The 15,748-nt window shown below is 43.3% G+C and overlaps 1 protein-coding gene across 2 annotated transcripts in view; it reads left to right on the forward strand.

The window, feature by feature from the left end:
* Window positions 1–15,748, forward strand: part of cacna2d3a (calcium channel, voltage-dependent, alpha 2/delta subunit 3a) — a 109,882-nt gene that overhangs the window by 32,936 nt on the left and 61,198 nt on the right. For both annotated transcript variants that reach the window (XM_058642736.1, XM_058642738.1), the window contains exons 5-10: window positions 4,104–4,266; window positions 5,789–5,920; window positions 6,633–6,844; window positions 8,470–8,544; window positions 11,513–11,602; window positions 12,279–12,392. In XM_058642736.1, the coding sequence (XP_058498719.1) occupies window positions 4,104–4,266; window positions 5,789–5,920; window positions 6,633–6,844; window positions 8,470–8,544; window positions 11,513–11,602; window positions 12,279–12,392 (786 nt within the window). The remainder of the gene's footprint in view (window positions 1–4,103; window positions 4,267–5,788; window positions 5,921–6,632; window positions 6,845–8,469; window positions 8,545–11,512; window positions 11,603–12,278; window positions 12,393–15,748) is intronic.

The following is a 15,748-nucleotide window of genomic DNA, read 5'->3' on the forward strand; positions in this document are numbered from 1 at the left end:
CCTCCTGGGAGGCCTTCCTCACAGGAACTACACCTTTTTGCTCCACAGGTGTTGTTAGATCGTTTGGGTCGTACAATCCAGTGATCTGGCTCAGTAGGACGCGACGAGTTAATGGGTTTGGTGCTTTTACATCCACTTCTCCTTCAGTAAGTAGAGTCATTTGGTCAGGCTTTGCCTCGTCCTTCCTCCCACTTTGACCAGACCGGACCCAGGGCTTGAGGTAGAAGCCCCTTGCTTTCAGGATCTTCTCCACTCCCTCTAGGATCCTCCTCCAGTCGACCGGCTTCTCATGGTAGCTGGGTCTCTCAGAAATGTAAATGGGGATTGGCTCACTGAACTTCAAAAGCTCTACTCTTGTGGGTAATGACTTTTGGCCTTTCAGGAAAGGCGCCAGGAACAATAAGAGCTTCTCGAAATGGTTTCCCTGGAAGGCATAGTTCTTGGGGCTGCTCCCATGCGCAAGCCACTGTGTTAGCATTTTCTCAGAAAGTCTGCTCTCTAAAGGCAGTATCACCAGGTGCTTCTGCTCTTGTTCAGTGAGCTCTGGCTCCAATGAGCTGTGGCTTCTCTTCAGTTCCTTTGTCTGAGCCTCCAAACCTGTCTGGTTTGGAGTTAGCAGTGGTGTGGTTAGCAGGAGTTGGCTGGTGTTGGTAGCCAAGTCCTCCTGTGCTAAGCTCAGTCTTTCTTCTGGTGCCTTGAGGTCTTGATGCAGAGTAGACTCTTCTGACTCTTTCTGGTAGAAGTCAGACTGAAGCTCAGTGAGATTCTCCTGATTTTGCACCAAGGTCTCCTGCAGCTCTGCAGTTCTGGTCTCTTCTGGTGCCTTGAGGTCTTGATGCAGGGTAGACTCTTCTTCTTCTGACTCTTTCTGGTAGAAGTCAGACTGAAGCTCAGTGAGATTCTCCTGACTTTGCACCAAGGTCCCCTGCAGCTCTGCAGTTTGGGTCCCTTCAGAGCTCAGCAGCTCAGGCATCTCGGCCCTCAGTTTACTCTGCTCCTCTACCTTCTTGACACTGACTTCCGTTACTTTCTGTAACTCTGTCACTTGACCCTCCAGTCTCTTCTGCTCTTCTTCAAAGGACTCTGTGGGACCCGCTTGCGCCTGGATACTCTCCCAGTCAGCCGTCCTGCTCCCAGAAATCTTAGGCAAGCTAATCGGAGTGATCTTTGCTTTGGGTCGGGCCCACTGAGAGCTGTCTTCTCCCCCTGTGACTGTACCAAAGTTGCTGGTGGGCACAGTTCCCCTTTGTCCCATGCTGGTGTTGGTGGGAGCAGTGTGAAACCTCGGTGGTGTACTGGTGAGGGTTGGAGGCTGAGTAAAGCTGACAGTGGGTCCATAGTTAGGTTGTTGAGGCTGTTGAGGAGGTTGATGAGGGGGACTGGTGCCAGCTACGGTGCCCTGCCTAATAGCCGAGTGGGTGCGAACAGGTGGGGTGGTACTAGCATGAGCTACTGGTCGGGTATGCCCATCTCCCCGTTTGTTATCCCGGCAGCATGACCACTCATCCATCAGTTCCTCCTTTTTAATTTCCAATGTTAAAAGGAGTCTCCACTTTTCTTTCCCGTATGGCTGATAGTCTCTCCAAACATGCACAGTGTCTCTGAGTTCGTGGAGTTCTTGATCCAGTCCCTTCCTTCTGGCCTCTTGCTGACACCGCTGTAGTGCGCTTTTCCTGCCGAGTACCTCGGCCTGGTCGAAAGCTAAATTGAACCGTGCCACAAGGGTGCTTATTTCTGGCTCAGCATCCTTAAACCACAACATTTCCATTGTCTCATGGTACCTTTGCCCAATGGCGTCCCTCTTTGTCAGAGTGTCTCTTAACTCACAGTTGTCGTCCGTTGAGTCTATTTGTTCCAGTTCTTCGATATATTCACTGCAGGCGCCGACGAAAGTATCATAGTCGTTTTCCAACCCTGCCAACTCTTGCGACAATTTTCCTGTGCCTAGACGACCAGCTTTGAAATTAAGGCAGTTTATACGCGTCGCTAGGCTCCGCTGTGCATTTGATCGCTTCCGTTGTAGGTCTTCCAGGTCTGGCTTGTCGTCTGCCATTTTTGTTCTTTGAACTCCGGAATTGGAATTGTTCAAATGATTTGACTCTCTGGTTCGTTGCCAGTGACTTGTTCAAAGGATTCAGTTCTTTGCAAACGACACGTCTTTTTGGCACACGAATGTCAACGCCCCCAACTGTCGACGTCTCAATGTCACAGTCTGTGAGGCTCTTCGCCCAGAAGAGCTCTTTGTTCCTTGTGCAATCCTCACAACCTTATTCACGGCTGCGTTAGCTCTTTGTTCCGGCTTCTCCTCTGTGAGGCTCTTCGCCCAGAAGAGCCCTGAATTCCAAGTGCACAACCTTATTCACGGCTGCGTTGGCTCTTCTGTTCCAGCTTCTCCTCTGTGAGGCTCTTCGCCCAGAAGAGCTCTGAATTCCAAGTGCACAACCTTATTCACGGCTGCGTTGGCTCTTTTGTTCCAGCTTCTCCTCTGTGAGGCTCTTCGCCCAGAAGAGCTCTGAATTCCAAGTGCACAACCTTATTCACGGCTGCGTTGGCTCTTCTGTTCCAGCTTCTCCTCTGTGAGGCTCTTCGCCCAGAAGAGCTCTGAATTCCAAGTGCGCAACCTTATTCACGGCTGCGTTGGCTCTTCTGTTCCAGCTTCTCCTCTTTAGTAATTCACGACTGATTCGCTTCACCAGCGTCCTGGTGCTCCACGATTGTCGTCCTCCGCTCGGCTGTCCGTACTGCACTGATACGTTGCCAACAACGGTTTTATAACTGTCCAGATTTCTGCTGGTTGGTCTTTCCAGCTCAATACTCCCTTCTGGAAAGGGTAACCAGAACAAGTACGGCGGGCACAACTCGACTGTCTTTCTGAAGGTTTATTCCACATACACGGTTAAGCAGCAGTCAGTTAGCAGTTAGACAGTTTGTTAGCTACTAACCACAGTCAGTTAGAGAGTCAGTCAGAGAGTCAGTCAGGTTATAAAACCGACAAGTCGTACAGGTTCTGATGATAGATTGATTTACAAAGGCGCATACGAAAGCAATACATAACAAAACATGGCTTTGACGATGCACCTTAAAGGCACTTTAAAGGCAACGGTGCTTTGAAACCAGTTACAACAATGAACAGATAAATAGAATGAAAGACAAATAGCTTTGCCTGCTAGAAAGTTCTACAGTGGGCTCTGCCTCCGTGTGATAACTCAGACTTCAGAGGTTTTGGGATGCAGCGAGTCCTGTGCTATATTTATCTCCCGCTATGATTTATTAATAATCTCCCCAGTTTGCGCAGCAGCAGATTTTTCACCTGGAGTCTGAGACTCAGCAGAATTATTGCATCATGTATGAGATGAGCCATGGATTCAAGTTACCACGCCATGACTCAGCACTTTAGCGTCCTCTACAGTCATAACATGAATCAGCATGTCGGAAACGAATCTATTCATATTAATATATCCTTAAGATTATTATTATATCCTTCAGATTATTATGAATATATCCTTAATATTATTATAATTATTATATCCTTCAGATTAGTATTATTATTATTATATCCTTCAGATTATTATTATTATACCCTCCAGATTATTATTATATCCTTCAGATTATTATTATTATACCCTCCAGATTATTATTATATCCTTCAGATTATTATTATTATATCCTTCAGATTATTATGATTATATCCTTCAGATTATTATTATTATAATATTCTTCAGATTATTATTATTATTATACCCTCCAGATTATTATTATTCTATCCTTCAGATTATTTTTTATTCTATACTTCAGATTATTATTGTTATATCCATGTTTTTGGAACTCTGCCCGGAGGTCAGGTCTTGTGGTGTGATGTTGGCATAGTTCTCTGACCTGTGCGTTGCTCCCGGGCTCTACAGCGCCCTCTAAGGTAAGACGTGGATGGAGCAAAAACGTGGTGGGAACATGTCTCAGCCCGGACCACGGCCTGGAAGTGAAGGAAGTGAATTTGGCGTCCATCTTGGCGATTTGTCTAATCGCGTTTATCGTACTAGTTGTCGTCCAACACTCAGCGTTTGGTCGTCAGTGTTGACTCATGTCTTCTGTGTTTGGACCTGCAGTACAAATACTTTAACGCGGTGCTGATCAATGAGGAGGACGAGGAGGGGAACAGCGTGGAGCTCGGCGGTGAATTCATCCTGCAGCCCAACGACCACTTCAACAACCTGTCAGTGAATCTCAGCCTCAGCGTCGTCCAGGTTCCAACAAACATGTACAACAAAGGTACGTCTGAAATCTACACCTGTGTTTGAGTCAGTGCAGGTCCTTGAAATCCTTGAAAATCAGAAAAACAGACATGGGTCCTTGAAAGTGCTTGAATGTTGTGCAGTAAAGAAGTTGATATTTAGGTAAATGTCTCCCTTGTTTGTGACGACGCCACCTACTGTTCAATGCCCTGGAGACATCATGACTCACTGTCCACTGTCTCTCTCTGCGCCGCTGACGTGAGATTCCGTGAAGAACAATGAGCGAGTAAAGTTAAGAGAGAGAGAGAAAATGACGACGTGATGATCTCTGTCTCACCAAAGACAAAAGACAAAGACGGACTTTGACTTTGAGGACAATCACTGACATTCTGTCCTTGAATTTGAGGGAATTGGTCATGGAAAGTCATTGAATTTGAACTTTAACTCTAACTTCAGTTTACCTCCACGTCGCCGTCATCGAGTCTTTCAAATCTCAGCTCACAAACCTTTTTCTGACTTTAATACTGAGTGAAAAATCACAGCTGCAGATGTGAGTGAATGCATGAATTGTTGATGATTGAACGACAAGATGTAAAAAAATGAACGGCAACTGTAACTCTGTAAATCAGTGTTTGTCAAACGTTTTTATACCAAGTATCAGCTGAGAAAGTATTGATGTCTCTCAGTGAAATGTTAAAAAACAGAGCGAGGCACAATGTCTTTGTTTTTGTTCACAGTTTTAATTTGAATTTCTTTGTTTATGGAACAAAGAACCCAGAAAATATTCACATTTAAAAAGCTGAAAAATCACAGAAACGTCATTTAATTCTGAAATGAAATTATTATCAAAACAGTTGACGATTAATTTATTAATCGATGAATCAAATATTCATTTATGACGTTAAACACAATATTTTTGTGGAGAAAAAGACATTTTAGAGACCAAACAACCAATCACTTATAGAGATAATTAATAAACAGGTTATTGGATGATGAAAATAAGTTTCTGCAGCAGCCTGGAAATGAAGGCAGACTCCGCCCACACACTGTGTGTGTGTGTGTGTGTGTGTTTGAATTAAAGCTGCATTAGTTGAGATGATTTTTAATCACAGCTCCGGGAGACGACTTCAAAAACTGCACCTGAACAAAACATGGATCAAATCCAGCTTCTTGACTTTGTGTGCGCGAGTGGATCAGTGTTTACTGTCAGGAGACACACACACACACACACACACACACACACACACGCTCGACTAAGTCAATCTTTTGTTGTCTTGACTGTTGACAGAACGTTGCAGCGACAGAGAGACGATGATAAATCTGTTTGACCTTTCCTTTCTGTCCATTAAGAACTCGTCTGTCTCTCTCGTTTATTTTTAAATCCTCTTTCATGCAGAGCATATTTACAGTTACTGTCACAATATGTGTTTGGAAGCAGTGAAAATATCGGGCGTCTGCTTTCGCGGACCTTGTGTACAAACCTGGCAACCGGGCAACAACATCGTGGACGTTTATAAAACAACATGAAAAGAACACGTTTGTTTCCCCCTCATTCTTAGACTCTGCCATCGTCAACGGCGTTTACTGGTCTGAGGCCTTGAATAAAGTGTTCGTGGACAACTTTGAGAGAGACCCTTCACTCATATGGCAGTACTTTGGCAGCGCTAAAGGCTTCTTCAGGCAGTACCCAGGTAAGTGTCTGTGTGTGTTATTGTATTTAAATGGACAAAGCTCCTCCTTGTGTTGTCTCTTTACAACGACGAGGCAGGACGTGGTCCTGGACTTAGTCTCCGTTAGTGTGGTCTTAACTACAACATTAATGTTTGAGCTTGTTATTGTACAAGCTCAAACTTGCTACATTTTAATTTAACTTTTTCCCAAACATTACTACGATTATTATTTATACCACACAGCGACACATCTTCACACATGACGACTAAACTACGACACAGGGTTTGTTTGGAAAGGTGAGGAGGAGGAGCCCAGAGTGCAGGTGAGGGAGGGTTTATGTTGGCCATGCCCCTTCTCTTCAGCCAATCTCAGCAGCAGTGTTGTAATGTAACAACACAGTACAAATACTTTATTACTGTACTTAAGTAGAGTTTTCACATATCTGTACTTTACTTCATTATTTATATTTCTGACAACTTTTACTTTGATATATTTCCCTCGACCATCGTAGTTACTACAAAATAAAAGCTGAGTTGGTGACGTAATGCCTGTTTGTTGTCACTAGTTGTTTTTAGTGGCACCAGGTAAGACCAGCTGTTAGTATCACTTTCAAGTATTTTATACAAGACTGACTCAACAGAGATGAGTTGTTTTTTTTAGAAAACACCAGGTGAATGAAGCAAAGTTCTGATGGTCAACCTTCAAACTCTTTGGCGTCCGTTGCTCCTCCAGGAATCAAGTGGAAGCCGGACGAACACGGGGTCATAGCGTTCGACTGTCGTAACAGGAAGTGGTACATCCAGGCCGCCACCTCGCCGAAGGACGTGGTGATCCTGGTGGACGTGAGCGGCAGCATGAAGGGACTCAGACTCACCATCGCCCGGCAGACCGTCTCGTCCATACTGGACACGCTGGGAGACGACGACTTCTTCAACATCATCGCTGTGAGTCCACGCCCCCCTGCTCTGCTGCTGCATACACACAAACGCTCCTTCTGTAACGTGTAACAATCAATATTGTTAACTATCGGTGAAAATGGACATTAATTGACACGCAAATCAGAACTGGTGAAGGATTTGTGGTCCAGAATGGCTTAGTAGCGCCCCCAGTAGGCCAAAGTTGGAAACATGTCTCAGCCCAAGATGAACAAAAAAGTCCACAACTCAACAGGAAGTTGACCAATTTGAAATCGGCGTCCATCTTGGAGATTTTTACGTTTTTTTACGTTTTTTTTTTTTTTTACGAAGTCTCCGGTAACTTTGCCAGACATTAAACCATCTGAGAAACATCAGCACTTCCTCTGATCCCATACGCTGGTTTATACAGTAGTTGTGTACCACTGTTGGTACACGTACCACAGTTTGAGAACCGTGGTTTAACAAACTCAAACACACACACACACACACACATTTGTCCTCAGATCAGAGGAAACACTGTAACGAATCATCTCTCTCTTCTGTCACACTCAAACCAATTAGCTGTGAGCTGAATGAAGATTTGAATTACGAACGAGACGTTTTGATTGGATCCTGAGCCTCAGGCTCAGTGTGTGTGTGTGTGTGTGTGTGTGTGTGTGTGGTTCTGATGCTATTTAACATCAAAAACAAATGGAGTCACTTCTGCCAGCCCCCGTCTTTCCTCTCTCTCTCTCTCCCCTCCATCCCTCTCTCTCCCTCTCTCTCCCCCTCTCGCTCTCTCTCTGTCTTCATTAGCATTCAATATTCTAATCTGTGCTTTTGAAAAGCAGCGAGGATAAAGAGGATGTAGACAATCAGGCAGGAACATATTGTTTTTCATCAGTTCTTTTAATTCACGCAGAGAAGTGAACGATTGTCAGTGACGGACAGATGCATGTGTTCATAATCACCGTCTGTGAAAGAACACACTTTCATTCTTGTTCCGAGTCCAACATGAGCATTAAATTCAGCTTTATCACAAAATGGCAGCCACTGAGAACAGTGTGTGTGTGTGTGTGTGTGTGTGTGTGTGTGTGCGCGCGCGTGTGTGTGGCCTATAAAAATCATCAACTTCTTACTTTTTCCAAAGCAATCTTAACTTAAGTAGACTTTTCAAGATTAAACTAAAAAAGTTTGGAAGCAAAAAAAACCATCATGTTTTGCGTGATGATTATGGGATGTTTGTTGCCCCTGACCAAACGTACTCGCCGACCCCTGACCTCCATGTTTCTGGATTTGAGACCAAGCTTTGGAAACAACCTTTTTAAAACATGAAAGCAAACATCCATCCTTCCATCGCGGAGTCACGCCCTGGACAGGTCGTCAGTCCGTCTCAGGGACACAGAGAGAGACAAACAACCATTTACTCTCACACCTATGCTCAGTTTACAGTGTCCAATTGACCTAATCCCCAAGTCTGCACACCCGGAGAGAACATGTGACCTCCTGCAGGTAGACCCTGGTTCTGACCGGGTCAGGAACCTGGGTCTTCAAGTCTGTGAACGTCATAAAAGTTTCTAACGAGAAGAAAATCATATCTGCTATATTACTACTGTAGTTGTATAAGAAGTTTGTTTGTCGCCGCTTCATTGATTCCTTCTGTTTTGTTCCAGTACAATGAAGAATTACATTATGTGGAGCCGTGTTTGAATGGAACTCTGGTTCAAGCAGACGTGGCCAACAAAGACGTAAGTCTCTTATTTCTTTATATTCCCTCTCCATCCATCCATCATTTATGCAGCTTATCTTCTGAGGGTTGTGGGGAAAGCTGGACTCAGTCCCAGCTGACTTTGAACGAGCCGCAGGTCCTGAAGTGTCAGGACCACAGATCCACAGAGACAGCAGAGGTGAAACGAAGACAAAGAGATGACGACAAACAAACTAAAGAACAGATTTCACATGGTGACCTCGTGGTAAATCATGGACTCAGAATAGATTTACCAGGAGTTGATCTGCACAGAACGGCAGAATCTGAATTGAGAAACTCTTAAACTCGGTAAAACATCTTTAGTGACGTTAGCGACCACAGTCTAACAAGTCGACTTAATCTTGACGTGATATTCCAACTTTTTCTCAGTTTTATCTCAACTTGACGACTTAATTAAACTCGCCATGGCAGCAGTTATTTACATCACGCTGCCCATTGCTAATGCTAATAACATGCTAAAGTGACACTGACCTTTCCTGTAACAACAAGGCTATCTTTCGTCGGTAGAATCCAGAGTTGAATGATTGCGTCCAGACTCTTGTAAACTTTCAGAACAGAAAGTTGAAGATCTGGATCCTGCAGGTCTGGATTAAAGGATCATTCAATCCCAGGTGGAATCCAGCAGTCTTTGCCTGCCAACATGGCGGCTCATAGACACAGTTACTGGTGTTTGACCAGAGAGGCAGTAGAGCCGCAGAGCTTTATCACATAAATATATCGTTTCAACACTAAACTGTAAAGATTTGCATGTGTCAACAAACAGCGTTCATTACAAACACATTTCACACCAGGAAACAGTGGTTTAGACGTTTAGTTACACTGTAAAATAAGTTTCTGTTTATTTCTCCATGAGTGTTGACCGTGGAGCAGATGTATGCATATGGATTAGCATTATGTGTGTTAATTCCAGCTGCTAGTTTAGTGCAGTGTGAGTCAGACAGCTGGGGGAGGGTGAGACAGTCTGCACTCGCAGATAAGGCTAATGTCTCTTTACTCTTTACAGCTGAGGGCAAGGAAGTGTCTGTCACACTGAGACGCACTGATCTGTCTTTGCAAAGTTTACTCATCTCACACCCAAACTTCTTATTTCTGCACAAACTGGGTCTTAAAGAGACAAACACGTCCACTAGGCTTCATTTGTCTCATCAAACCTGAATCTGAGGACGGAAAGTGATCCTTTATTTTGAGTGTAGTTGTTTGAGCTGCGATCACAAGGAAAAACTGATTTTTGCCGCTTCACAAAATAATCACAAAAACACACTAACGCTGTCTTCAGTCTACGATATCTTCAGAACATGTTCACGTCTTTATCTCACTGTGAGACGGGAAAGTGAGGCTCGTAAAACGCTCACTCTCCCACACCAAAGGCCAGAAAGAAAACCAGTGACACACACAGGAGTTGTTGATCCACTGCTGCCTCCATCACTGAGTTCTAATGTCTGATTTTGTCACTTCGGCTTTTGAAATCCTACATTTGGATTAACTTCAGTGACACAAATTGACCACACGAGGCAGCAGAGGACCAGTAAGCTTAAATCACTGATTTTCTCTCTGGACTTTGGTGTGGGAGAGTGACAAACCTTGGTTTCACTGTCTTACAATAAGATTTCGTTCTATTTTTTGCATTTAAAATGCATATATATTTCTTTTTTTATCAAAATTCTTTTCTAACCTTTGGCTATAGCTGAACATGCATTTATCAGAATGACGCCTGCTTCCATGTTGATGAAAATGACTCCACAGGAATCAGAACATTGAGATCTGATGAAATCTTCATGAGCATGAATGTTGTCATGGTTTTGTACCTTTTGTATTTCAGAACCTTGTTGTTGTGCAGCACATAAGGTCGAACACATTATGTATTTCACACACGCACACACGCACACACACACACACACACACACACACACACACAGGCACTTTAGTAAACTGCTGCTACAGGGATTGAACGTTGCCCGCTGTGCCGAGACAAATCTCCTCAATCTTTACCCGCACACACACAAACATGCACTAACACGCACACACACACGCGCACACACACACACACACACACACACACAGTAGGAAAAGTTGACTGCTCCAGGCTGCTCAGCCTTTTGTTGGAACCGATTAACCCTTTTTATCCACATCAAAGAAAAAGGTTATTTTTTTGTAGAAATGCTGGAGGTTGTTTGGTTTGTGCATGTTTGTTTGTGTGGTTACTACTGGTGTGTGTGTGTGCGTGTGTGTGTTCTTATTTGTTACCTCTAGTAGTCCCCATGGAGACCAAAAACTTGGTCTGAATGAGGCAGAACCTTGTTTCTGAGGAACTAGTGTAGGACACAGATGTGAATGGTAGTTAGGTTAAGGTTAGAGTTAGACACTTTGTTTAGGCTGTGTTTGTGTCTTTGCACCCAAGTGAGTGGGTGTGGTTAGGGTTAGGGTTAGCTCAACCATCATTAACTCAACCATCATTAACTCAACCATCATTAACTCAACCACCATTGGAAAAACCCAAACAACAATCCGTCACAGAAGATCAACACAGCTCCTACCTTCATCCCCATGGCCAAGAAAAACACCAACTCATTCCACGGTTCATATAGGTCCTTGAAATTCTTGAAAGTTTGTGAATTTGACTGAAAAGATTCAAGGCCCTTGAAAGTTTTTAAAAATCACCCTAAACAGACATGGGTCCTTGAAAGTGCTTGAATGTTGTGCAGTAAACAAGAGAAGTTGATATTTAGGTAAATGTGATGACGCCACCTACTGTTTGATGTACGTGGACGAGGACAGACGTGGAGACATCATGACTCACTGTCCACTGTCTCTCTCTCCGCCGCTGACGTGCGATTCTGTGCAGAACAATGAGCGAGTAAAGTTAAGAGAGAGAGTGAAGAGAGTTGTCCTCCCGTCACATTCAGTCCTTGAATGTGATGAACTCTGTCATTCATGTTTTATTTTTCCAGCATTTCCGGGAACACCTCGACAAGCTGTTCGCTCAAGGCATCGGCATGTTAGACATCGCTCTGACTGAGGCCTTCACACTCCTCGGTGACGTAAGTAACACACACACACACTGAAGGCAAACAGTCTCATGCACTCAATTAATGACTGTGCTCTAATTAACTGGTAAATCAACAGAATCCTCCAAAAAGTGAGTAAACAAGACACTGGATGACCCGGCTGACTGGCTGTGACGTCTCATTATGAGCAGGCGATTAATCAAGTGCTCGTGCTCATAAACAGACAGATACACGTTTACCTTCCCGCTCTGAAGCCTCACTCTTCAACATCATGTGTTCATTACAAACTTACAGAGTCACGGTGTTCATGTGTTTTTATTACAGTCACTGTTTCCATGACTACATGATCACTTAGAATAGTTTGGTCGCTCTTTCACCTTTGTCTCTACGGAGCTCCGCCTACAGTTTCAGAGTTGATATTTTTATGACACAGCTGTAAACATCCATCACCGTCCATCTGACCCTCAGCCTCAGAGGAGAGGAGGCTGACTTTACGCTAACAGACAGTAGGGGGCAGTGGAGACAGCCCCCCCCCCATCTCCCCGCAACAAGACATTTAAGCATCACAATGACTCTGAAGGTTAAAAAGTATAATTCACACATAGCAAACGCTTTTTTAAGATGTATTTTCTTTGTGAGGAAGAGAAGCTGTGATTGGTTGTCGTTCACCTGCAGTGAAACCGCCGCCTCCTCTTGTTTCTATCTCCAGTTCAATGAGACGGGAAGAGGCAGCGAGTGCAGCCAAGCCATTATGTTGGTGACAGATGGGGCAGTGGACACGTACGACGCCATCTTTGCCAAATATAACTGGCCAGACAGGAAGGTATTCAACACACACACACACACACACACACTGGTGACTTTTATGGTGAAGTCACCTGAGAACTAGAGAGCGGTGGATTAATGAGTGAATTAAAATCATGGATCCATTTGAGTCTTTTTAACAGGCTCAAGTATTGTTGTCAAAATCACAAGACCATCAAGACCACATTTCACTCAGTCCCTAAAAGTCTTTTGTCTTTGTGTTTCATGTAAACTCTGTTCTTGGCCTTGTCTCCATCTTGGTCCCTCAAAGACTTGGTCTCAGGCACACGCTGGTCTTGGTTGTGGTCATGGTCATGGATGTGGTCTTGCCTAGTCTTGATCTTTGTCCGTTTTCACAGTCTATTTTTCTCTGGACGAAACAAAGCCTTGTTCACTAGTGATAAGGTTAGTGATAGTCATTAACTGGTTAGTGATAGTCATGAACTGGTTAGTGATAGTCATTAACTGGTTAGTGATAGTCATCAATCTTTCCATGTGTCCTTTGAAAATGTGTTGTCGTGTTGTGTTGTCGTGTTGTCGTCGCGTTGTCGTGTTGTGTTGTTGCGTTGTCATGTTGTTGTGTTGTCGCGTTGTCGTGTTGTCGCGTTGTCGTGTTGTCATATTGTCATGTTGTCATGTTGTTGTGTTGTTGTGTTGTCGCGTTTTTGTTTTGTTGTCGTGTTTTTGTGTTGTTGTCGCGTTGTCGTTGTTGTGTTGTCATGTTGTTGTGTTGTTGCATTGTCGTGTTGTTGTCGCGTTGTCGTGTTGTTGCGTTGTTGTGTTGTCATGTTTTTGTTGCGTTGTTGTGTTGTTGTGTTGTCGCGTTGTCATGTTGTCGTGTTGTCGTTGTTGTGTTTTCGTGTTGTTGTTGTCGTCGTGTTGTTGTGTTGTTGTGTTGTTGTGTTGTCGCGTTGTCATGTTGTCGTGTTGTCGTTGTTGTGTTTTCGTATTGTTGTTGTCGTCGTGTTGTCGTGGGCCATCGCGCTGACGATGACGCTGGGAGACGCTACAGAGTGGTGACAGATGTTCTCTCACCTCATCACTTACAGCTGTTTTTCACAGAGTGTCTCGTGGTCTCTGTGTCACTATTGTTACTGCCATGCTGTTAGAACCTGGAGGCTTCAAGACTCCAAGTCCTGGACCAGTTCTACCACGAGCCCTAAGAGACAGGCACAATCGTCTTGTTGGCTCTGGCTGGAGAGGTTCTCCCTCTCTCTCTGTTTCATTCATGAGAGTCAGTTTTGGGAATCCAGAAACCTGGTCCAGTTCTCAGAGAGAGGGTTTTAGTTGCCCCAGGCTTTTGTTAAAGTGATGCGTGTGTTGCTGTGTGTAGCAGCTGTTCATGTTGATGTCACCTGAGCTGAGAATCCAGCCAGACCCATAAATCTTCTTCTTCACGAGGGCTATGATGTGTTCAGGTTAGATTTGGTGCTTTATCTCAACATTAGATCAGATTTTTTGGAAAGTAACTCACACATTCTCCTGCACCAAAGTCCACTGGGACTCTGGAGCTGCTGGTCTACTGCTGCCTCGTGTGGACACTTTGTGTCACTAACATAAAACCAAACAAAGGTTTTTAATTTCAATGTAAATTTGCACTCACTGATGGAGACAGCAGTAAATCAACAACTCCTGTTTCTGTGAGGTAAAATTGCTGATTTTCTCAGAGGACATTGGCGTAAGACTGAGATTATATTTATATTTAGATAACATCTTACTTTTTATTGATAAAAATAATAAAAATCCAAACTATTCTGTGTCCCTTTTATTGTATTTGTCTCCAGTGGCTCGTTGTAGAGGAATCTCTGGTTCAGTGTCTTGGTGATGATATGTTGTCACAGCACATAATCTGTGAAGATCCTCTTAATTCATCCATGATTGTAAGAGCTTCAACAAACACATGGCTCATTCTAACCTCTCATTGTTGTTGCTCTATTGTGGACTGTAATGACTTTCACTGTGAATAAGTGCAACTGTCTGACTGTCATTTACACGCAGCTCTAATTATCTCTAATCTAACTCTTTTCACTCAAATCTCCGCCGGGTGAATGACTTCAGCAGCGTGTCGGGGTGATTTCATGACGGTGGTCAAACTGCAGCAGACCGCTGATTAAATATGAATGATGGAGGTTTACAGGCATGCCAACGTCAACACACCTGACTGCACCAACTCTGTATATGTATATATACATATATATATATATATATATATATATATATATATATGTATATATATATATATATATATATATATATATATATATATATATATGTATATATACATACATATATATGGACAGGAGTGAAAAGGCACATGAACGCTTCTTTACATATTCATGAACACACACAAGCACAAAAACCTGAAGACAAGTTTCAGGCCGATGCACATGTGTGTTAATTGTTATTTCTCTAATCTTAACCATAACCAGGTAAATTCTACTCTAACCATGGTCTTGACTCAGCTTCATTCTGATCTTGGTCATAGACAAGGTCTTAATCTTGGTCTTGAGTCCATCTTGGTCCCCAAAAGTCTCGGTCTCAGGCACACTCTGGTCTTTGTCTTGGTCATAGTCCCTGAACATCTTCGTCTCAAGTACACCATGGTCTTTAGTCCCTAAAAGTGTTGGTCCCAGGCACACTGGGATCTTTCTCTTGGTAATAGATGGGGTCTTGACCTTGGTTTTGACTGGTTTTGGCAGTCCCTTAAAATTTGGGTCTCAAGTACACCTTGGTCTTGGTCTTGGACATGGACATGATGGACATGGTCTTGATCTTGACTCCATCAGTCCAGTTAATAACTAACACCAACATGAACCATTACCAGTTAATACCTAACACTAACATGAACCATAACCAGTTAATAACTAACACCAACATGAACCATAACCAGTTAATACCTAACACTAACATGAACCATAACCAGTTAATAACTAACACCAACATGAACCATTACTAGTTAATACCTAACACTAACATGAACCATAACCAGTTAATAACTAACACCAACATGAACCATAACCAGTTAATACCTAACACTAACATGAACCATAACCAGTTAATAACTAACACTAACATGAACCATAACCAGTTAATAACTAACACTAACACGAACCATAACCAGTTAATAACTAACACCACCATGAACCATAACACTAACATGAACCATAACCAGTTAATAACTAACACCAACATGAACCATAACCAGTTAATAACTAACACCAACATTAACCATAACCAGTTAATAACAACACTAACATGAACCATAACACTAACATGAACCATAACCAGTTAATAACTAACACCAACATGAACCATAACACTAACATGAACCATAACCAGTTAATAACTAACACCAACATGAACCATAACCAGTTA

Source organism: Solea solea, chromosome 11 (genome assembly GCF_958295425.1).
Source record: "Solea solea chromosome 11, fSolSol10.1, whole genome shotgun sequence".
Classification (NCBI taxonomy): domain Eukaryota; kingdom Metazoa; phylum Chordata; class Actinopteri; order Pleuronectiformes; family Soleidae; genus Solea; species Solea solea.